At 39.5% G+C, this 24,823-nt stretch overlaps 2 protein-coding genes across 2 annotated transcripts in view; both read right to left on the bottom strand.

Moving 5' to 3' along the window:
* The window catches only part of pid1 (phosphotyrosine interaction domain containing 1), a 30,957-nt gene extending 20,752 nt beyond the window's left edge, over positions 1 to 10,205 (bottom strand). Inside the window, exon 1 of the mRNA XM_066709661.1 lies at positions 10,032 to 10,205. Within this exon, the coding sequence (XP_066565758.1) occupies positions 10,032 to 10,061 (30 nt within the window). The 5' untranslated portion in view covers positions 10,062 to 10,205. The remainder of the gene's footprint in view (positions 1 to 10,031) is intronic.
* Positions 10,206 to 14,396: 4,191 nt separating this feature from the next.
* dner (delta/notch-like EGF repeat containing) overlaps positions 14,397 to 24,823 on the bottom strand; it is a 63,562-nt gene continuing 53,135 nt past the window's right edge. Inside the window, exons 9-13 of the mRNA XM_066709660.1 lie at positions 20,414 to 20,536; positions 18,797 to 18,910; positions 17,226 to 17,357; positions 16,687 to 16,933; positions 14,397 to 15,390 (exon numbers count right to left, since the gene is read on the bottom strand). Coding sequence (XP_066565757.1) covers positions 15,279 to 15,390; positions 16,687 to 16,933; positions 17,226 to 17,357; positions 18,797 to 18,910; positions 20,414 to 20,536 — 728 coding nt within the window. The 3' untranslated portion in view covers positions 14,397 to 15,278. The remainder of the gene's footprint in view (positions 15,391 to 16,686; positions 16,934 to 17,225; positions 17,358 to 18,796; positions 18,911 to 20,413; positions 20,537 to 24,823) is intronic.

The raw sequence follows: 24,823 nt of genomic DNA, 5'->3' as shown, positions 1-24,823 counted from the left end.
ATTCTGTTGGACGTTCTCCAAGCTACTGTGGCAGGAACCAAAACCAGTAACCCTACAGTTCCAGCAGAGAAGTTCTGCTGCTCTCCTCAGTGTAACCTGAGATTCCTCCCCGAACCTGAAACCTGAAAATAAATAAATAAAACAAAACCCACATGTCTATAAATGCACAGCGACTTTACCATCAGCGTCTCCAAGACAGCTGAGCATTCCTGTGGTTTAAAAAAAATGAAAGTCATGGCTACTCCTGTGAATGGGTGTATCATGTTGTCAGGGAAATATAGCAATATTTTAAGTAAAAATGCATATATACATAGAGATGATAAGAGAAGACAAATTGCACAATATTTTAGTAGGAGTTCAATTAAATCAATTTCGTGACACTGATTTTAAATACCATCTTCTGTTAGTCATGATTCCTACTGCTTTCTGCACAGTTAATTCCCAGCTCAGTCCCTAACAAGACGCACAACACGTGACTGCTACCAGACTGCATATAAAGGCACCACTTGATATTCATGGAAACATTGAGTAAAACACATCCTATCAGTATGTTAATGATACTGTGTTCCCGCCTGCAATTAGGACTGAATTGAACTTCCACCTCTGCATATGGGCATAATTGTCCTGCTGTCTCCTCAGTTTGTGACTGTTTACTGCAAAGGGCGCAGAGCATCAAGCAGTTAAGTTTCGTAATGTGTTTTTATTACAATTCATGTCTATGCTAAACTGTACGATGCCATTATACCAGAAGTAAGGAAACACATAATGATTTGGACAAAAACACATTTTCAAAGGGACCAGAGACTAGAGGAGAAGATAAGGTGCACTTAAAAATGATCTACAACTTCACTGCATGGGCACAGTCTTCACAAGAACTTAACCGAGCTAAATAATACGGCGTGCAGTTTAGTTCGCTTGTAACCTCCTGGGATTGGGATTGTTCCAGTACAGCTGACGGGAAGACCCGAGTAAAGTACAGGTTGATAAGGATCTGCTTTCCAAACCCCATTGGGAAATAGATTTCAAATCAGAGATGTCTGCTGTTTTTTCCACAGTAATACATTAACACTTTACAGATGGCAAGATGCTACACGGTCACCCTGTTACTGTTTATAAGGAACGGTCATTATTAAATGTGTATGTTTCGGAAGAAACTCATTTCAAGAAAAGCTCTTAAACACAGGAAACAGAGCTGGGTGACAGGTGACAGCACTGATAGGAGTTTGCAATTTGTTCCTGCTCTCTAAACAGTGTGGTTTCGGAGGTTGTTGAAAAAGGAAAAAGAAAGACACAAATGCAGTCCAAATCAATGGTGTGTGGAGCGTTGCCAAAGCAGAATTATCCCCGTATGTTTCTCCTGACATCTCTTCTTTATAATCGCTTCTTTTAGATTTTATTTATTTGTTTAATCTGAGGCAAGGCTGACAAATATAAAAATAGACTCCTGAGGTCTGCGTGGCAGAGTTTGACTTGAATTCCATGTCTCCTTCCCTTCATGAAACACTGAAGATGACTGGTGTAGTTCAATTATCACTTCGAGGAAGCCCCCGGAGAGAGAAGACTACAATAACTCAGGAGGCCGAGGGAGTGAAGATGGAGCAATTTAACTCTTATTAACCTTCCTTGGCTAGGAATCATTATAATCTTTCACCCCCAGTGTTAGTCTTACTATTATGGTTTCTCTCATACTTTTATTTAGTTTGATGCCCCTCAAAATAGGGTGTCTGTGCAGCCTGAACCTGGGTCTATTGCCAATGAGAGTTAACAAATATGTGGAAGTATAAAGCCCTTCAGATTTCCCCGTTTCAAAACAGACCTACTCTAAATTGACCCCCTCCCCAGATAGTTTAAGTGAAGACAGATTCAGGCAGTACAGAAAATGACTCTTGCTTTTCAAAAGGAGTGGTTTTAGAGCACATGCATTATATTTTCAGAAGTGTCTCTTACTGTACCCCAATTCTGTGAGCTGGAGAGCTGCTTATACGATCTCTAACAGGTCGCAGATGTTAACTAAAGATTTCCAGGCTTTGGGGAAAGCATTCCTGGTGGAAGAGGCTTTTAAAGTCATTCAAACTTGAAGTCAAACTGTAACGACTCCTTTGATAGAAAGAGGGGGATATCTGAGGCCAGCTGAGTAACACCCCCCAAGATTCTGGAATATCACTCTAATAACTATACTTTGTTCGTATTCACATTTCAGAGGACTCCTTCACCCAGATTATTCATTTTAATACGTTGCTCAATCAGTGTCAACAGCCTAAGAACTCCCTTTTCTGTGCCGAGATACAAAATAGTACAAACAATATGGAAATGGACTATCTTTCTATCGGAAAACAGTGAATGTTACATTTGCAGATACTGTATCTCATTGTTATAATCTCTATTCAACCACTCAAAATACATCACTTTTAAAACTGTTTATTTTTTTACCATTCTTTTTTAATGGGAGCCACCATGGACAAAACGCAGAGAAAGAAAGCAAGCTTTATTTACTATCTTAAGGAAATACGAAATCCATGTATATATATGAAGACAGAAAGAATTTCAAACATCAGGTAGATGGTAGCTATCTCCAGGATTAAAAAAAACAAACATTTGGGATGTATACTTTGCCACTACTACAAATGCTGGTTAGCCCATAATGGTCTGCTGGAAGCGCACAGTATATTTACTCTGTGTAGCTTACATCCAATTCAGGAGACAGACTGACAGAGATATCCAAGGTCAGCCAGGAGGAAGTCAGCAGAGAGATGAAAGGATCCTGTTGGAAAGCAGACAACCAGATGGTTTTTGCGCTGGTAAGTGTGCTGAAGTAATGTACAGTTCCTAACTCAATTCAGATTGTGATCAGTGAATCCCAGCATTTGCCAGAGGGGAAAGCATTTAAAACACCCTTTGATACCCTTCGCTTTACTCTACGTTTAAGGGCTGTGACAAAGAAAGGAAAGCCTTCAAAGCTATCCTGGAAAGAAATACTGCTTTAAAAAAAAAACAGACACGAAACTGTTATTGTAGTCCAAAAACTTTATTACAGACTGTCTAATAAGTGTTTTTTCTGTCCTATATAGAAAGTTGTAATTAACCTCAAAAAAATGGAGTAAAGCGTTTTGTCTTATAGATGATTTTACAATGACTACAGCAAAATACAGTATTAAGCATTACTGTAAACACTTCAGTAATGTATATAACCTATTATTCCAGACAGAAATGTACTAAAACCATGCATCGTGTTTAAAATTGCATCACACTGTGGTAGGTTAATATTTACTTAAACTAAGTTTACAGTTACTATGAAATACTGAAATACTTTGTAAAGGCTTAACTCTTTTTTGCCTGACTGAGAAATACCCAGTACACAGTTATTGCAAAGATCTCATGAGTAACTGATGGCATTTATTGTACGTGTAAATCGCAGTTGAAGGAATGCATCACTAACACTGCTATGAAATTGTCTTGAAAGTGTGAAAACTTCTGCACTGTGGGGAATTTATGCAGCAAAGACTTAGAGGCTTAACGCAATAATGAACCCTCTTACCCCCAGCTCAACACCCACATTTATTATGTTCTGTTACACTTGTCAAGTATTATAGACCTTGGCAAATGAATCATTCTGAAATTGATGCAAATGAAGGTTCTCTTTAAATACTGCTGAGGAAAGGGTTCAATCCTATGTGCAAGAATCACAAGACCAATGATCCAATGATGTGCTATAAATCTATTCCTGATAAGGGTCCTGTAAGCTTTGGACACTCACTCAAGGCTCTAACTAATTGTTTGAACGACATGGTAGCTAGTTTGTAATTAAATTAAAGTGAACAAAGAAGACATAAATTAAGTGAATTTAAGTCCCCAAATGGAAGCCGTTTCTAATAAGACTAGGGTCAATTGATTTCAAAATGCAAATGTTGTTGGAGCTGCACTGAGGATAGCTGAAATGAGGCACCAATGAGAAACACAGTACATTTTCAGCTGTGGCACTCAAATGGTAAAACAGCAGCAGCAATAACTGGCTGGAATCCAGGGGTTAAACAAATACAAACAGATTCAGTTTAATTTCCTGATAACAATAAGTCTGACCCCCTTTCTGGGAATGAGTACTCTTTAACCACAATGTCACAATCCATACACAGCAGATGCTCCACAAACAAGCCGGAAGACCACATCGAGGAGAAACATTGCCCTGTGTCATGTTTACTGGCTGTGGATGTTACTGATGCAATAAATCTCAGTGTGGCTTGTGAAGATAGGGAGCCTAAATTATACACACAAACAAAATGCTAGTGTACAGACAGCAGAGTTGAATAATTGGGACAATTCAATTCGAAATGCTTCGGCTGCAACAGGCAAGAAGAGCATATCTACTTTTTTAGTCACCAAAGGAAGTGTATCAAGCAAAACATGTCAGTCCGGACATTTCAGTCCTGTAAGCAACCATCATAGAAAGGTCATAGAAAGCATGAAATATGTTAAATAATGAACAAATAATGAGTAGCTTCAGGGGGCTGCTATCTACTAGTTTTATTTGACAATCGGTACTTAATTGGAAGAAAAATAAAACAAAACCACATCCTTGTGCATATTTGCAATCTGCAGTTTCAATGTAAAAGACAAGATTAATGAACTAATAGTTGCAAAGCACTAGAATTCATTGTTACAGAAAGCATGAAAGCTGTTGAGCAAAAGGACAGAGGGTGTGATAAATTTCACCATCTGTAAACGCGTTACAGAGCGAGGACATCAGTTGATTTATGTGGAAGTTTACAATGGCGTTTGTTTCTCCACTTCAACCATGTTATTTAAAAGCTATGCATCCATCAAAATAGTTGTTTTTATCTGCGTGTTTATCCTCACATTTTTAGAAATACAAGCAGGCACTCGCACACATCAGATTCGAAAATGTAAGACTGGCTCGATAAACTCAGCCACAAATCATGTAAAGGGAAATAAAACAAAGATTATTAAACGCATCATAGAAGGAGTGAAACTCGCCAGGCCAGCAGCAAGGTATTTATTACAAATTGCCTGGCCTTCAAAATAGTTTTGCCAGTGGAAAGGTTCACTCAGTCGTCTATTCGGCAACAAAAACATCTCAGAAGTTTCAGAATCATTTTAAAGCAGTCGACTGCTGAGCACAAAAAACACTACAGTGGTTCAGAGAAAATGACAAAAGTTTCAAAACTGTTGAACTCATTGCATGCTCTATATATTAACAAACCACTGAAATGTCAGTTTAAAACCCATTTGTGAAGATCTTCTTGTTAATTAACATCTTGACGATATCACCACAGTGGTGATTAAACCCAGACACTTTGACTAGAACACCGGTTTGAAAAAGCCCTACATAGAATTGGCCTAGTTTAGTATAAATAAAATCCTTAGCAACTTCCCAGTGGCTAAACCAGTAAAAACATCCACTCTGGGATGTAAAGGGATGTAAGAATCTACAGACCAGATGTTGCCGGTTCATATTTGGGCCTGGTTTGCCATGCAATAGTGACCCCTGTGGTCTCCCAGGTGTCTAAGAGCCCCCAGTGTCAGTAGTAGATCAGTTAGCATTTCAACTGATGTTAAAGGTCTGCAGTTTCAGGACTCACAGGTTACAAAGAAGCAGATAGCCTGAGAGCACCTGTTTCTGAGGTACATATATGTTTATAACTCTCCAGTGTGAGTACAGGGGTTGTAGCGTTGCGCTGAATGGATTTATAGTTGAAGATGCCAAATTGGGAGGGAATGAATCACTGCCAATTCCAAGTGGAAAGAGATGTACATTACCTCAATCCATTTAAGTGGCTACACTGACAGATTCATAGTGCTGCTACAACTGAAAGCCAGATCATCGGACAAACATGCGTGTGACACCTTGCAAAAACTGCATGAGCTTCAGGTTGGATTCTGCGTTCACAGGAGGGCAATGAAATGTTTTATTCAAACATGGTCTTGTTTTACAGGTTTTCTAGTGCTCAGGAACTGAAGTAGCAAGTCCTAAAATACCTAGTAAACATCCAGTCTTTGCTTTCTCTTCCCTTCCAGCCAGGGCTCTCAAACAAAATCATAAAATCCTTTCCTTGACTGAAATAAAACAGCAGATGGAATCATAGGCACGTCTAACCGACATGTAGCAAACATTCCTGTAAGATTCCCCATGAACTGTTTGACATTTCCACAGAGTCCATGTGAACACAGCGTCTACACTGAAGGGAAAAATATAAGTAGGGTACAATGAGTCTCTTTTACAGAAGTAAAATACACTATTAAATGGACTCAACACAAAATGTGAACCAAAAAAAGACTGATTTTCAAATAAACAACAGGGTATTGCATACCTAAAGGCAAAAATGCATGCTAAACCATGAGTGGGTAGATATTGCAGTCTTATGAGTTCTCTTAAATTCCTTATATAGTATATATTTTTTTTAAAAAGGCTTTAATGCGTGTTCTTTTTTAATTATAGACTAATGCAATTTCTTCCTGATTTACAAAACATTTACTCCCAACACAGTTAAATAGCATGGTTTTACATGTTAATGCAATACCAAAGTAAACGAGTAAACAAAAAAAAGTGTTCTTGTTAATCCGTCCTTGCTAGGGAAGTTACCTGGATTGCTTTTGTGTTTGCGATGATTTCATTGAAACAGACACAGCTCTGATAGAATCAAAATGCAGGCGTATAAAAGCTTAAAGATTGGTTAAAACAAAGTTTAGTTTACAGTACTATCTATTTGGGTTGTTCAAATGTTACCTGGAAGATGAAGGAACGGCAAACTGCCATTATCTTCACATCAACAACTAACTGAAAGCAACCATTCATGCTAGGAATAATAAAATAACACACAGCATGACTGGTGAAGAATGAAGACAAACATCCATTTTCACTGGACATTTAGGACCATTTAATTTTTCTTGTATAACATCCAGACAAGTTCCATTGAATGAAGGAAGGAGAAAAGCAGGGACAACACACACACACACACACACACACACACACACACACATATTCCCAGGTGAATTCATCTTCCTAGCCATGACTTGTGGATCTAATCAGCCAGGAAACACACAGTGCAAGTCAGAAGACACCATCATGGCTAGAACACACATCTGTGTGATTATTACTGTTCACCGAGCTGGAAACTGGGCCATTACTACATGATAAATCACTTTCTCTCAACCCCATATTTCATATTCACAGCTTCGTCTGTAAACGACTGGTCATGTCAAGTATCAAACGTATGCAATGCTGTCAGCATCATGCATGTATATCATCAAAGCAGAATCAGCGAAGCTCTTGCAGGATCAGGGACAATATTTTAAAAGAGAGGAAATAAAAGTATAGCTGTCTATTTGAATCACAAAAAAACTCCTGGGATCCATTCTATAGCTTCTTTAATCCATCTTTGGTCTGTTCTTCTTGCAGTGTGTTCGGCCCACTGCCATTCTAACATTTTCCCTCTTTCATGAAGTGGCGTTTCACAAATACGCTTTTCCCAAATAGACTGACGTTAATGGCATCCAGCTAGGTCAACATTTATATTTATTTGGGTAAATTAGCATCATTAACTGAACGCCAAACGTCTGAATGCTGTTGGAATACATATGGATCTAAAGTGGAGACTGCCTTTGTGCCTTAGAGGGTCCTTTGACTGGTGTGTACTTGCATTAACATACTGGTGAGAATCCTGGACCCAGAAAGCACATAATTATACAAAAAACACAAATGACCCAAGAAAGCGTGCAAAGCTGTAAGCTGGGAATAACAAAGAGAGAGAAAAAATAAACAAATGCTTTAGACAACCAACAAGAAAGAGTATGCGTCATCATTGCTAGAAATGGCAATGGGCTGGATACACAACGAGAAGAACTGATCATCACTGGACGTTAGAAACACAACCAAGAAGACCACTTCCAGAAAGATATCAGTATGCTTGTTGGGTGAGGACAGCTGAAGAAGACACGTGTGCATGAATAACGATATGGAGGAGGCCTTCATCCAGCAGTGGAGAGACAAAAACTGAAGAAACAACGTTGGAGTTGAAAGTATTGACACCCTTCACTTGAAACAATTCAATTTTGTGAATGGTTTACTTTAATAGTCCAGCAATCTATACATATGCATCAATTAAATCTTATCTGCATTTAATGAATACTGATTCAGCCCAAGAACAGTATAATGAGTCATGTTGATTGAATCGAGTTTAGATGGGGGCTTTGTCAACTTTGGACTGCCACTCCATTGATTTCTCCACAAAGGGTTAAATAAAATTCAGACGTCCCTTAATTGATCAGTAAAGTATGGCCTTCAGAGAATGTGATCTTTGTATCTTTTTATTTCAGTATCAGGAGGACGAATGTGTTCTTTTTGTTTGCATGGCCTCGCACAGCAATGTCCTTTTTAGAAACTTCCTAAATGGTTCGCCCTGCCTTGTTGCTTGTATGAGAAGCAATAAAACAACAGAAGGCTGTGATTTACAAATACTAGTTTGCCAGGAAAAAGGACTGTAATTAAGGACCACGTCTGTCTGCACTGCATCTCTCCAAGCAAAGTATTATTGTCTATTGAGTAAGCTGAAGTTTCCGAAGTACTCCAGTTATGACTTACTTATCTCTCTCTCTCTCTCTCTCTCTCGCGCACGCTTTCTTTGGACGAGTCTCCAAAACAAAAAGTTGTGAAACCCTTGCTTTCCGAATGAAAAAAAATACCATAAATGTTTTGGAAATTCTAGGAAAGGAAGTTTTGTTCTCCAAATTCCTTCCCAAATTGATCTTTGCATATTTGCTTGTGTGTGTTGGGGGGTTGATCTTTGGAATGTGGGGGCGGAGTGGTCAGATATTTACCCCAGCTGTAAGATATGGCTGTTCATTTAAAAGTACAGCATAAGAAACTTTTCCTCTTGAGACCTTTTCCATTTCTAAGATGTACTATAGCCCCTATTGATATCCACAAATATTACAACTTCTTACACAGTTCAAAACTCCTATCAAAGATTAATTTGAAGGATTCTATAGAGTTAATGCATCAAAATACATAATCATCCTAAGAAGTATGTGAAGCTTTTTTGTATTGCGTCTTCTATAGATTGATTGACACATACATGTATAATGGTGAAAACTATAAGACCAACCCATGAGGATGTGTATGTCAGTTGCCTTTTTTAAATGCATGAATGTGTAATATGAAATCGAGCACTTGCAATATCCATAGTATTAATACAGAAGACCATAAAAATGTATAGTTTGGGGAAGTTGGAAGTGGACATATTTCACAGCTCAAAGCTGCAAAAACATATAGATAGCATCACTTAAAACAGTCCTGCAAAGTTTACTACTCAGTGTTTGTCTCCCTGCCAGGCTTTGTCAGAGGGATTGTGCAAGTTCATCTGGCAGGCTGGCCGGCTCGCCATCTGGAGAACATTTAGAGAGAAGACGCGAAGCCAATATTGCAGTTACGGATAACCCTGCGCCACCGGAGACCACAATACGTGTCATTAACAATTTTGAACACTTCTTTCCCTCACAAAACAGGTTCAGAAACCCCCCCTCCGGTTAATTGCGAAGTGTGGCGTATTAAATGTCATTAAAGCCAGAGAGCTTGCAAACCCAACTCTGCGTTGAGACCTGAGCCCAATCCCAGCTTGTAAACAGATGTGGCACCAAGACTTTTAAAAACACAGATATTCCCCGAAGCCAAAGGCCAGTCCTGACCAGTTTGGTTTTCAATACACCAGGCACTCACCTTTGTAGTGATTTATACAGCCTGCTAGTCATTAATACATTGAGCTGCTTTGATTGGCATCCACACGCTGTCGTCAATTGATATAATAAAATCAATTTCAAAAAACGCATCGGCTACCGTAGTTCCGACGCTACAGTAACGAACATGGACATCTCCCGATGCTGTGCTGTCACTAATGCAGAGGAGGCAGCTGTGCCGCCACTATTGTATCCCCCTCACGAAATTAAACCCCCAGATGCAGGCATATCTTCAGTACCATCAACCAGCCCATTTTGAAAAAGAAAAGCAGCGCGGTGGTCCTCACCTGCAATCGCTCTGTCGCAGGTTGCCACATATTAACACAACCGCGGTGGTCTTCTCTATGTCTGTGATGGCTGGTTCGTCGGTGGATGTGTAAGTCCAGCTCACATCTGCCTGCATACACACACAATGCGTCCGTCCTCTCCCCTGCAACCCAGAGCAATTGCAAGAAAACAGACAGTGGATGCCAATGGTAAGCGAGCCGCGGAGCTCCGCCTGCGCAAAAAGGAAAGACCAATCTCAGGTCGCCATCGTGGAGCGCAGATTCCCGCAGGTCTGCGCAGATCTGCAGCATCCCTCTGATCCGATTGGTGGAGCCGCGCAGGTCTGCGGAAATCTGCGCTACACGAACGCAGATCGGGTGCAGAGGAAAACTGCAGAAAGAGCCGCAGAGATCTGCGCGCATTTGCAGGGGCACCAGAAGGGACAGCACCTGTATTTCCAAAGGGTTTAGAAGCGTTGAGCTGTGAATTGACCATCCCTGTAGATTATTAGTGATATAATTAGACAATGCACCGTTGTATAACAGTGACTTGTTCATAGCTTTCAGTGGTTAACACCTGATATCAGAATTAATTATAACTATTTCATAAGTTGTGATAAACAGGATCACACAACGATTATGGTATTAGTGTACCTGTGTGTGTTATGCAATCCTTCCTTTATTAACAATCATAGCATGGCTTCGCACTACAGATGGTCATCAGAAACAGACTTCTCAGGTTTCCAACATGCCTTCTGTGTGAATGTAATATTTTCCTAATGCCTGAGCATAGACTCAATTTGTTTTTCTTTCAGGTGGTCACTAATACTGTCTTCCACCTTGTGTTTGCATGATTGGTTTATATTGAAGTATTTATAATATGAAGTTTGTATATATATTTTTGAGGATATACACTTTAGTAGAATGTAAACACTTCTGGGCTATGTGCCACGTGCACTACTTGTTTAACTTGATACTTTTGTTTTTATTGATTTTGGCCATTTTATTTGTTTTCCTAACCAATCATGAGGAAATATGAATGTGAGCATTGGCAAACCTCATGCATTTTTTTTTTTACTCCAAAAACTCAATGTTGATATGTTTTCCATGAAAGGCAAAATCAGATTCATTCAATGTCCCAGAAGTGGTTGATATTTACACGCAGTCAGTGTAGCATTCCTTTCAAGAGTTTTTAATTCATGTGACAGAAAGGGCTCCTGTCCTCTCTGTGATATCATCATCTTATGCAGTTTCACAATACTCTACAGACCAACTGTTGCAGAAAGTGAAAAAGGCTTAGGGGACACTTATCTCTGAATAAACCATACTTTAGATTGCCAAAAAAATCAATAAGGGAAATGATGTGGACCATAAAAATATAATTGTACTTTCTAAAATAAATATGTAAATTGGTTGTCAAAGTTGTGGGGATACTCTGGGAATAGCATTGAAATGCATCCAATAATAAAATGATCTGGATTTGTAAGAAACTATATTAAGCATATCTAAGACCACATGGAACAGAGGATGGGTTTTACTAGTATTTTACTACAAATGTTTCTAATCAAACCATTACCTTTTGTTAGCAATCACAGCTCCCCATACTTCAGCCTTCTCACGACTTCAGCAGTTTGTTGACATCTGTGAATGTCATTTCTGCCCAAATAATCTCCCACTGCATATTTGTCTTGTTTGAGTTTCCTTTCTGCCTTGGTCACGTTTATCCTATAATTCAATGGCATTAAGTTCAGGGTCATTTAGGGCACTGGGCCAGCACATCAATTTCAGCATGTTTTTGTTTGTTTGTTTAGTGTGTTTTTTTCCCTGATGGAAGTTATTTAGGTTGAGTCTGTGTGAATGGAGTCATTTTTGTTTTGAAAAACAAAGCTTTAGCCCACATGTTGTACTTCCTCAGGGTATTTCATGTCACTGAAAAACAGAGTCATATTGTTTCTTAGCAGGTTCTATTTTTACTGTATCTATTGTCTGTGTACCAGCAAAACAACATTAAGCCTTCACAGCTGCCACCTCCGCATGTTTACTGTCTGTACCACATGCCATTCCAACAATGCCTTGCCTAGCTTCCTTCCCACATACTGTTTCATGTCAGAGTTGGTGTTTAAACATGATTTCATGATGTCCACAACACACTTATCCACTGTTCTTTGGGACAATCTTTAAGACTCAGTGTCCGTTATAGACTTTTTGAACAGTTTGGACAGTTTCCTTATCACACCAGCTTCTCAAAGCTGTTTCTCCAGACATGTCGGTGCTGGATAGGAGGCAAGGATTAGTGTTGCACTGCTGAAGAATAAATTCTTCCTTTATTTTGCTGATTGTGCTGCATCTTCTTTTAAGTTTTTCCCAGAATACCCTTTATTGTGCAGGGTAATTAAGGATGTATGATCATTATGTGCTATTTTATTTTTTCTTGCAGTCGTGGTAACTCACATACAGTCCTGTGCAACCTCGGCAATCTCAGCAGGCAGGCTTCTATGTTCTCATGGTTTCACGTCTATTTTAGGAAAGTGTTTTAATTTGTGTCTTCAGTTGTGCAACAGAACATAATCGGTTGTACAGGAAGGATAGCAAAACTCATGCAAAATAGAAGGTCATCTAATAATGCAGTCGTCTGCAGGAACCCCTTCCACTTTTTCTTGGAAAGGGAAATGTCATTCTTTTTACTTAAATGTATTCTTTAAGTGCAAACTGCAGGCTTTCGTAGTGGAAAAGCATTATATTTCCCCATGTGTTACCACAGCTGTGAAAATAACATACCTTCCATTTTTCTTTCCAATGTTAATATCCTGACATTTATTTATAATAGTGAACCCTCCTTCTCACTTTTGTAAGATGCCTACTCTTGTGTACTCTGCTTTCAGTACATGGGGCATTGCATTTTCTTCTGCTTTGTCCCTTGACCCCTTTCCTTCCTGTAAAAAGATGGATATAAAAACAGTGATTTTCTGTTCCTTCAGACATCATGGAAGGTACATGGCAACCCCAGCACCCCATAATCAAAGCACTGGGAATTACAGACAACAATCAAAGGTGAATTATGATGCTGATGTTTCCCAGAACTCCACTACTTCCTCTTCCAGAATGATAATGCTCTTTTCCCTTTAACCTGTATTAAGTATCTGGATTCATTTGCTTTTTATTACAAAGGAAGTTAAATGTTTTTCCTTGGTGGTGTAAAGTGTAACCGCGTAGGCCCGTATTGTGTTAGAGTTCTCTCAGTTCTAACTGGCAGAATACAGTAAATAAACTCCAGCGGCGTTGACAGTGTTTTCTTTCTGAGAATTTCTAAATCCCTCCCCAGAAATCTTACAATAAAATAATTAGACAATGAAAGCCACACATAAGTATCCTACTAAGAGAAGTAATGGACTGAATTATTGTATTATTTCATTGAGATTTGAAACAGGCATTAGATTCCGAGTACAGAGCCTAACTTTAATTAGGTGGCCTAAATTATAAACATATTCCATTTGCAACAGACGAATGTCATTTATGACCTGTGTGAACCAAATTTAACATGCATCATTACACTTTCGCTGCGATCTATCGATTGCACTTTCCCCCTCGAGCTACAGGAGGAGACGGCCGACGCTTTGTTTTCTTTGTTTTTTGTGCGACCGCAACCTTCTGTGGCATCTATGTGAGCGTTATACAACTTTAACATCAAGTAGGAATATGGAGATCTGGGATTAATGAGGAGAAAACTTTAATATTCTCATTTACAGCAGGAGAACACGCATATAATGGCTTTATTTTTCACACTGCATTTGTGTCAGATTAAATTCAGCTTCATTGCATTATAAATTCAAGGTTACACAGCTTTTAAACATGATAAATTAGTTCTACTGTATTGCAATTAGTGGGTATGATTTTGTTCTGGTAGTGTATCCAATACATCTCTTACAGTTTTTATTAGACTTACGAGAAAGAGAAGGACAAGAGGAATGCATCTCTGAAATAAAACACCCTCAGTGAAAATGCACATCTGGCTTTCTTTCTTAAAAAAGAGGATTGATCTAAAGAGAGAATAAAATGAGTAAGTACAAATAATAAACAGCCCACATCGACTTTCTTTTTTTTTATCATGCACTCAAATTAATTAAACAAGCATCTTGAACTAATGTGTGATGACTTTCATGGTTTCCTTGTTCATATTTTGGATCTCCTGCTATGTCTGTATTGAGTTCCAAGTCTTTTTTGGGACTGTTTGTCCCGACTAAAGAATTTGAAAAATGTCAGATTTCATACCAGCATTGTTGTACAGTATATATTGAATAAAAAAATATATTAAAAAAAACTCCACAGGAATGTCGTTGCCAAATGCAGACACTTCTTAACCAGAAATAATTAGAATGACAAAAAAAATAAGTGTTCATTTTGACCTTTATTACATCATTCAACATATAATTTATTTACGTTTTTTTTGTCGTTTTAATCTTTAAAAAAAGGAAGCTGGTAAAGGAAGAATATCTGGAGCACCTCAACGATACATTGAAGTAGAATTAAGAACTGACCCCAAGAAGAACACCACAATCATTGCACATATACAGAAAACCATACCTGCTACAATTAAGCAAAATTACAGCAAACTCACTATTGGAATATATTTCTTGCAATGACTTTTTTTTTCTCATAGCAGCAAAAAGATCAAACGATGTCAGTAGTCTCTACTTCAGTCCAATCAAAGGTCATTTTAATTTCACCTGATTTCCCCGTCACTTATAGTATATCGTCAAGAGAGCTGTTACCTTAAAACAAATGAGGCTGTTGATGAGGTCTTCAAAATAATACAGACAAAATAGAATATATCCATGCACCAAGTAAGGCAAAACCTAACTCAAATTGCTTTTTTTAAATAATCATACTGTATAACAAATGCAGCTATCTCTACAACATTTTTAATATCTCTTATCAATACTAGGTGTTGGCTTTTCTATGCGGTTTTACAATTTGCTTGTTTTTATCCTATGAAGAGCACTGGCACAACAGAACCGTATGCAGCACTCTGACTGGAACTACTAACCATTCCGGTTGTGTATATAGTCATTTTAAGTCACCATTTATTAAATAAACGCACATACCAGTATATGCATACTATAGTATTAATATAATAGCATCACAGATTCTCACATTTAAAATATATTTATCAAATTCTTAGTTTTATTATTTTTTAAATTATTTTCTAAAGAAATACTTAAAAGGTAATTTAAGTACATTTCAACAAAGTCGACTGGCTCAGGTATAATTTTACAAATCTTTCGTCTTGATCAGCGTCACCAGTGGCTTGTCATCGGGGCTGTAGTCTTCGTAGGTGATGGGTGTGGCGTCGTACATTGCAGGTCTGGACTTCTTGCCAAATCTGTACGAGACGTCAGAAAAGAGAAACGTTACGTACAGTATACACAACTGTATTTGCAGATGTGTTAGGAGCTCAGAAAATACATTCCAGTAATACTTTCCAGTGAGTGTCTGTGATTCAGTTTAACTCATTCACAATTCACATGACGTCATATACCGATCAGCCATAACATTATGAGCACTGACAGGTGAAGTGAATAACACTGATAATCTCGTTATCATGGCACCTGTCAGTGGGTGGGATATATTCGGCAGCAAGTGAACATTTTTTCCTCAAAGTTGATGTGTTAGAAGCAGGAAAAATGGGCAAGCATAAGGATCTGAGCGACTTTGACAAGGGCCAAATTGTGATGGCTAGACGACTGGGTCAGAGCATCTCCAAAACTGCAGCTCTTGTGGGGTGTTCCCGGTCTGCAGTGGTCAGTACCTATCAAAAGTGGTCCAAGGAAGGAAAAGCGGTGAACCGGCGACAGGGTCATGGGCGGCCAAGGCTCATTGATGCACGTGGGGAGCGAAGGCTGGCCCATGTGGTCCAATCCAACAGATGAGCTACTGTAGCTCAATTTCCTGAAAAAATTAATGCTGGTTTTGATAGAAAAGTGTCAGAACACACAGTGCATCGCAGTTTGTTGCGTATGGGGCTGCGTAGCCGCAGACCAGTCAGGGTGCCCATGCTGACCCCTGTCCACTGCCGAAAGCACCTACAATGGGCACGTGAGCATCAGAACTGGACCACGGAACAAGTCCGATCCATGGAGGCCCCACCTCGCAACTTACAGGACTTAAAGGATCTGCTACTGACGTCTTGGTGAGAGATACCACAGCACACCTTCAGAGGTCTAGTGGAGTCCATGCCTCGACGGGTCAGGGCTGTTTTGGCTGCAAAAGGGGGACCTACACAATATTAGGCAGGTGGTCATAATGTTACGGCTGATCGATGTATTGCTGGTGACAGAAGAACTTGTGTGGTTGGTTATTTATTAGAGTAAACACTTGGCACAATGCAGTGTTAATGTAGTTAGTCACATTGTGCTCTTTGTAGCATTGCTGAACTAATGGCAGAGGAACAATTATTGAAAACAATCCAGTTTGGAAATAGCTGATCAATGTTCAGAATCATTGAATTTAGGCAAAAACATGAATTTCACTGTTCATTCACTGTTTATCCTGCTGGCTAGGAATGATACTCTGCTTCACTGGTGTCTGTTTCTCATGTGTTTTCCCACCCAGTGTTTACAGGGAGTAGATGCCAGAGCCCCACGGGATACACAAGCTCTGGCCGTCTCTCCCAGCGTACCTGGCGTGACGGATGGAGGCGATGGCATTGCTGAACTCGCTGTCGATGCTCCTGCAGTTGTAGAACTCCTCGTAGGCGGGTCTGGAGGAGCCCTGGTACTCGATGCGGCTGATGCGACAGATGCCCACGATGAGGATGATGAGCATGAGGACGAAGGCCACACACAAAGCCCCGATGATGATGTACAGGGAGTGCCGGGGCATGTTGCTCAAAGTCTCGGCTGTTTGGCCAGATTTCCACTGCAGATCTAAGGACAGATATGCAGAGAACAGGTTAGTGTGGCTCTATCTTTAATTCAAACCTTTATTATTATTTTTTTTTCATTTATCCAGTACATGGAAAAAATATGGGGAAATCTCCTTTATCAAAGTGAAGGATTAACACTGAAGCTATGGGAAATACACATAGTCTAATTTGATTAAAATCTGTTTAGAAACAAATACTAAATTCTCCCATTCTCCACAACTTCTCCTTTCTGCGGTTATTCCGAAAGCTACCCTCACCAAAACCAAAACAAGATGTGAAAATGAGGAACTCACGTATTTCACAATTGACCCCAACCCATCCCTGAGGGCAGTGACAGATGAAGCCGTTTGATTGGTCAATACAGGAGCCACCATGATGGCAGGGGTTGCTGTCGCATTCGTTGACATCCACTTCACAGTCATCTCCTGGGAACACACACAGACAGGCCTGTCAGCACTGGAAACAGCCCAGTGTCTCCTGGTTGTTAAGACACTATGGGGTCTAACACAGTGCCGAAGTACGTACTGTTATAACGAGCTGCTAAAGCATCAATGAGCTATGGAGGCTAGGTTGTTGGTCACCTTTAAACAAAAAGCCCACGTTTCATTTCTCTAAAGCGTCCATTTCGGTACTGATAGACATTGTTCAACAGCCTGTAGAATTGTTACCTGCAGTCAGTGGTTTCTAATCTGAAATTAGCCCTTCAATAGAAATATATACCCAATTAGAACTTTTGAAACACTGTTTTGGGCTGAAGAATTAGCATCCATTCTGAACATGGTGCTGCTATTGTTTCAGTGATCAATATGTCAATTGGGCCGCCATGAAACGAGCAGCGTGAAGGAGTACAGTCTGATACAGTGGAATCCCCACCTCTGAAGACGGAGTGCCAAAAATAGTTGAAAAAATATCTAATTAAGAAAGAGTTCAATTAAGGGTTCAGTAAGCCTCTGTAATAATGAGCTCAGCTGGAAAGAAAGGCAGAAGACACAGGGAGTCTCAAAGAGTAGGACTGAGACACTGTGACTCTAAAGAAACCGCCACTCATTTTTTCTCATAAAAGCATCAAAAGCAATCAACACAAAGCTCTTTGAAGTTCTGGGGGGTTCTGTTTTTCATATCATGCACAAAACCCATTATTCCACTGTCTCCCATTACTTTATTTTCCATTTAACACTGGCTAGATATATAACAAAGCATCTGAAGGCCAATTTCTCTCATCTCCAAATGCACACATTTCTAATAGGTCAAACTGCATGCATCACTGAGGGCTTTGTTCTTTACCAAAAAAAAAAAAAGCGGTCTGAGTTCTAGCGCTGGTGTAGGTTTTGTGACCTGAATGAGTAACGAATCAAAGGTATCTGTAATGAACATTTTGAATTATGCACACAGGAAAAGCTTTTAATCTAAAGGTTGACAGGGGATGGGGTAAGTAATGAATAATTACTTTATTTTCATCATAAGATCCACCCACTGGCACATGGAAGGTGCAATTAAATTTGCTCTTCTGCCGTCTTTGCTACAAATGGACCGTGACAGCTATGACTGTGCTTTTGCCAGGTGGAGGGGCATCTTGTACATCAATCCCAAAATCACAGTCGAGTCCACAAAAACGCCATCTATGCACTAAACTGTATGTACAATATGTTTTGCAATTAACTTCAAGAGAAAAGGATTTAAATCAATTTTGGACATTAAAAAATATATGGTAACATCAAGAAGATATATATATCAAATGATATCAGAGGATATTTGTCTTGATGAAGGGGTAAATAAAGTGATTATTTTATGATTACCCTTTCATTCCCTTCAGCTAATTAATCATGTCTGTGAACAAATCAGCTTGTAGTTTCCAGTTACTCACCTAAGAAACCCGGAGGGCACGCGCAGGTGGCGTTTAAACCCTCGCTCTCACAGGTGCCACCATTTTGACAACTGACTTTGAGGCAAGGATCCTTGTACAGCTCACAGTGCTTCCCTAGGAATGGCCAAACAAAACAGAACAAAGTGCTTTTACATCTTCAATACATTACAACTGATCTTTAACCTCCACTAATTCACACACACGTGCTGGGCGTCATTGAATAAAATAGTTGTATTCAATGGGGAGGCATCACTTTGCACAGATGTTGTTCCAGCACTATAGAGCCTTGGTCATGCATTTTTGAACTGCAGTACGTTCTGTGCTGTAAATTGAATTACTTTCCTTTAAAAAAAAATGTGTTAAGACCCTTAGACCTGATCAATGAAATGGAGAGGAGTTACATCACTGTGGAGAGGGGATATCTAGCACATCAATGCAGTGGGATGCAGGCACAAGTACAGAGGGCATCATCTGGAGTGCAAATTGGATCGGTGCAAAGGGGTGGAGCGCACCGGTGCAGGAGAGAGACGTGTCAGTCACCGTTAAGACAAAAGCAGGCCATGTTGGCCGCCAGTGACACCATGTGATCCCTCTTGGATAAGGCATAATGAACTGCCTGGATAATGGCTGGTCCCTTGTGTCAGCAGTACAGTTAATGAGGGGAGTTGTGTGGTGATGAACTTGGGGGGCTGAGGGAAGCCCTGCAGTATAATAGCTTATTCCTGGGGTTAGCATTGCTATTTCCTTTGGCAGCCCCAATGCTGATAAAGCCCATCTGTGTCTGATTAAATAGGAATATAATATCACCTAAAGCTGAGCCTTTGTAAGTTCATACAGTGTTAGAAATGCAAGCAATATATCAGCAAATAATACAACATAAACACTCTTTGAAGGTGGTCTAGCATGTGTGCCTTAGACTTTGCAATGTTACTCACATTTCATTTAAGAATTTAAGACAACAACAATCTTGATTCCTTTAAGTCAGGACTTGAAGGCATTTTACTCTGATTGAAATCAAAGAAGGGGAAACAATATATGAAGAAGGTCATTCCAGTAGCAAATTTCTTAAAATAGACATAATTTGAAGAGAAAGTGAAATTAAAAGAGTGTGCTTTTAAATGAGATTGTAATGTCCCAACAGGCTTGGGGTCTGTAATAAGCTTTAATGAGGAGTTTCAAAGTTCGGGTCTATAAACACAAACTGGCCTGTCTCTGGAATTAGGCACTGCGAGCTGATTGGCTTCCAAAGAAAAGTGCATTATGTGCAGGGATATTGAGTTAGGAAATCCATTTTATAAGAAGGGGCTCTTCCAATCAAGCTATGCCTGTACTGGCAAATACATATATCATACTATGCCTGCTCACTTGTTATTGTGGACACCCAAATAACATTTTAATACATTTTAATCTGTTTGAAATAAATTGTGTACTGGTCATCTCATACATCCAACTTCTTACATCGATAAGACGTCAAGACCAAACCCCAAACACAGCAATGTCAGATCAGTGTCAGTACAAATATAAAAATACAAGTCTTGTCAGGATGACACCCTGGAACCCAGGTAGGGCATGAAAAATAAGCACCATATTGCTTGATACTACGCACACAGAACCTACCTTCGTACTCCACAGTACAGAGGCACTCATAGCCATTGACCAGGTCTTTACAGGGTGCCGAGTTGTGGCAGGGGGCTGACAGGCACTCGTTGTACTCCTCCTCGCAGTACAATCCATGGTAACCTGGACGAAAGGACAAGGGAAACCAACACATTAACATCTAACACCACTGTATCTACAAACACAGGAAGAAAAACAAACAGCAAAAGTCTGAAACCTAAAATCCCTCCCCAAATGAACATTCTTCTCATTTTAGTAACTAAGACGGGATTTCTGACATGTTTTTTGGTTAATAAAACTGAAATTCTGGTAGACTTAACGTTTATTGTTATAGGATAACCCACCCTCTGTTAAAATATTGATACTTCAAAAATATACCACAGTAGGAAAGAAAAAGTCTGAAACTGAAGGGAGTTTTTTATGAAATATATATCTTACAAAAGAATGTGAACAGAAGCAAAGCTTACAAAAGCAACATATATGTGGAGAGAAAGCACTTACTGTAGCGCTCTGTTGGTGTGAATAAATGGAAAGTAATGCAGTAGTGGATAACGATAAAAAAAATTAAACCAGACACACAAAAACTACTCTCTCTGATTGGATATCTACAATGATAAAGAAATTCTATCAGCTGACCACTTGATGGCAATGTAGTGCAACAATCTCTTTTCCCCATTCTTTGTCAATTTGTGGTTTTATGCCCGAAAAAGCTCAGATGCCAAGGTCAGAAAATCAGAATCAGCAAGATCTGGAAACATAAGGGATGTTATCTTTCAATCTTCAACCAGCACTTGACAATAAATCAGATTTGAGTCGTACAATATCCTCAGTGATGGTGGAAAAAAACTTCACAAGCAGTGCATTCATTTTATTCATTTTTTAAAAACATAAATGGTCTAAATCTATTCTTTGACATTACGGTGGGTCATAAAACATTTTATCTGCCTTACTTGCAAAACTGGAAGTGGATCTGCAAATGTGCGCATAAAGCAGGGTTTCATCTTGTTTGAATTACTGCATATGGAGTCTGTGACAAATGTACTGTAATGCAGAAGAAGCAGCCTTTCATTTTAAAAGGTTATGAGGACACCATTCATGTTATACTGCTTCAGCTGGTATGAAGGAAATCACTCATCTCTCTCCTCATCGTACACTGGTATCTCCAGACAATTGCAATGTGAATACAGGCTGCGTCATAGATCCCACTTTTCTGCTTGTGCACAGTGAATTGGGAGAATATGCTGAACTTTCCCTACATATGAAATTAAAATTTTAATTAAAACCACTTAAATAAAACACATTTAGTGCATAAGGATATTACTTATCTCTCTCTGCTATCTCTATCCATATCAACATATATAGTCAAATCTGTTGTCATTTGAACAGTGCGAATGTGCCAGTGAAATCACAATACCTACAGAAAAGACACACACACCAGCAAATTGCACTGTACGATTCTCCAGCTTTCATTTAAGAAAGAACACAACATTATTTTGTACGTTTCATCATTTACTGGCCCCAGACACTGAAGCACCGAGCAAAATCAATGGGCAAACGCTGCCATCTCATTAGGCAAGTACTCCTGACATCTCAGCCTGTTCTACAATGGAAGAACAGCGGACGCAAGAGCCTCTCTCTAATGGCATGACACTGAACGGGTGGGGATCCATGGCAACCAGCCTGCAGCTCCAAAGTCATCAATTCACTCTTCAGCGTTTCTCAGGCCTCAGCGAATAGACCAAAAAGCCTGTTCTGTTCTTTTTTCCTTCTTTAGAGAACATTTCTGTCATTTGAAATCCAGATTTATTTATTTTTTTTAAGTATTCCGAACCAGTTGTCAGAAACATATTACACAACGCAAACCATTAAGACAAAATCCTTCCTCACACAATAGTTACTAAACCAAAGCCCTTGATTAAAGCGATGACGTTGAAGCATTTTATTCCCCGTGGATTGTTACTCATTGTGTGATGTGAAACATTTTCAGACAGCATAGCTGGAGTTCAGAATGAAATCCATTTGGGCGTAGGGTACAGAGCTGACAGACCGTACTGAAGAGTCTCATCTGTGTTTTGGTGTCACTTCATTTAAGAAAGAATGGATTTTTGCCAGTGATTTCAGTTTGCATAGCGTTCAATTTATGTGTTTGCAGTACGTTTGAGTATTTTCAAATCTCTTCACCGGTAAGCTATGTCAATGTGTAATTTGTACTTTCCCTCAAACAGAATCCTTGGCCTGGGAAATACTTACCTCAATTAAATAACTAATTAACTAATTAATTATGCACCCTTCAGTAAAAATCATAAGTCAGAAATGTGAAAAGCCTAGAAAAAATATCACATAATAAAGACATTTTACCATCTGTTATTTTGCTTAAGGCATGTTTTTTCCATGCAGTTTTATTTTTATTGTTTACTAGCATGCATTCCTACTTATATACTCCCCCCAAAGACAACACAGAATCTGAATCAGCAGGAATGCATCTTATTTAAAGAAGCACACATTAGGGCAAATAGCCAATTATGACTCACTATGACTATGAATTCTTTCATGCTTGTCCACAGTCCAGTGGAAGTCCTATTCAATTAGCATCCCTGGGCAAAGGGATAGATTGGTCCAATTACCAAAACAGTTATTCAATTAGGGAATTCATTAAGAGCTTAGGTGGAATGAAAACCAGACGGCTCTGTCTCTCTCGAGGATCAGAACTTAAGATTCCTGACTTATGGTCTCTAAGAGTTGTCCACTATAATCCACTAACAGATCTAACTGTGCCGCCTCATACCTTCAAGGTTTGCTTTTCTAAAATTGTAGATCATTGTTCTAGACTTGGTCCTTGTTTTTTGAAAGTATACCTCAAAACTAACCATATTGTGATCATAGTTTGCTATTGCTTCTCTAACTAGTGTCCCTCTGACTCTATCTTGGTAATATGAAAATATCTAATCAATGAATGCTCTCTCCCTGGTTGATTCCCTGACAAATTGAGTTAGAAAGCAGTCATTTACCATCTCAACCATTTATATTTCTGCTTCTGTAGTCCCAAGTGGGCTTTCCCAGTCTATGTTGGAAATTTAAATACCTCATTGATTACATTGTACAATGCAACATCTTCTGAATATCTGAGTTGGGTGGTCTGTAACACACTCCTACCACTAATCCTCCGGATCTTTTGTTCAAAAGTTTAACCCACAAAGATTCTGTTTCGTTACTAGGATCTAATTTGAGTTCTTCTGTCTCAATGTCATTTTTCACATATAATGCTACCCCACCCCCTCTTCGATTTTGCCTGTCTCTCCTAAACTGTGTGTATCCTTTCAACTTGTATTCATCCCCATCATTTTCAGTAAGCCATGTTTCTGTCACTTCCACAACATCATAGTCACACACCAGCACTGTGGCTTCTAGGTACATCTTGTTCCTTATGCTCCTGGCATTGAGGTACAAACATTTCAGGACTTTCCTACTAGCAGCTTCCCTTTGTTTTCTTTCCTTAGTGGAACATCTCCCATTGTCAGAGCTCCCTGCCCGCCTGGTCCCTAGTTTAAAGATTCTCAATTACTCTGCACATACACTCTCCCAATTCATTAGCCCCCCTTCTGTTTCTATTTATCCCAGAAGAAAGACCAATGCTCCATAAACCTAAAACACACTTCCCAATACCAAGATTTCAACCTCTGCCCTACCTTTTCCTTTGTCATTGGTTCCAATGTGGACCATGACCAGTGGATTCTCCCCGGATTTGGCCAGTAGCCCATCTACTGGTTTAGGGAGATCTGCAACCTGAGCACCAGGCAGGCAAGATACCATGCGGGTCTCCTTATCACTAGAACTGTGTGATAAACCTCTAAGGATCAAGTCTCCTACTATAACTACCTCCCTGTTCTGGCACACCATGGTGCTCTGGTGCTCAACTGCCCTTCCATCACCCTTGGAATCATTACTGTCCAACTCAGTGTCCAACAGTTGGAACCTGTTGAGCATTTCTAGCTGCGGTTACAACCTACTGTAACCCAGCAGTTCTCTACGCTGTCCTGCTCCAAGGTCTCAACTCTCCTAGGTTTTGGCGTGCACACCATCTCTCACATTGAGACTAATCCATATCACTAATACAGCGCAGATCAACAAGCTGAGCCTCAAGACCTTGTTCTTTAGGATTTCCACATGCTGACAACGTTCACAAATTAAATCGTCTTGGATGAGTTCATCCAGGAAGGCAATCATTCTGCAAACATGATACTTTAGTGGCCATATGCTTCTTAATTTTTGGGGGGGCTCTTGGTTTCTGTCCCCTGGTCAACTGCTTGATTTTTTTTGTCACCAAGAAACAGCGCAGCTCTTTCGCAACAGCAGCTTTAAGTACCCTTTTGTCTACCTGCCCCCCATTCACACCTAACTGGGTCCAACTGG

Source organism: Amia ocellicauda, chromosome 7 (genome assembly GCF_036373705.1).
Source record: "Amia ocellicauda isolate fAmiCal2 chromosome 7, fAmiCal2.hap1, whole genome shotgun sequence".
NCBI classification, from domain to species: Eukaryota; Metazoa; Chordata; class Actinopteri; order Amiiformes; family Amiidae; genus Amia; species Amia ocellicauda.
The sequence above is the reverse complement of the archived record's forward strand: the minus strand, read 5'-3'. Positions and strand labels throughout refer to the sequence as shown.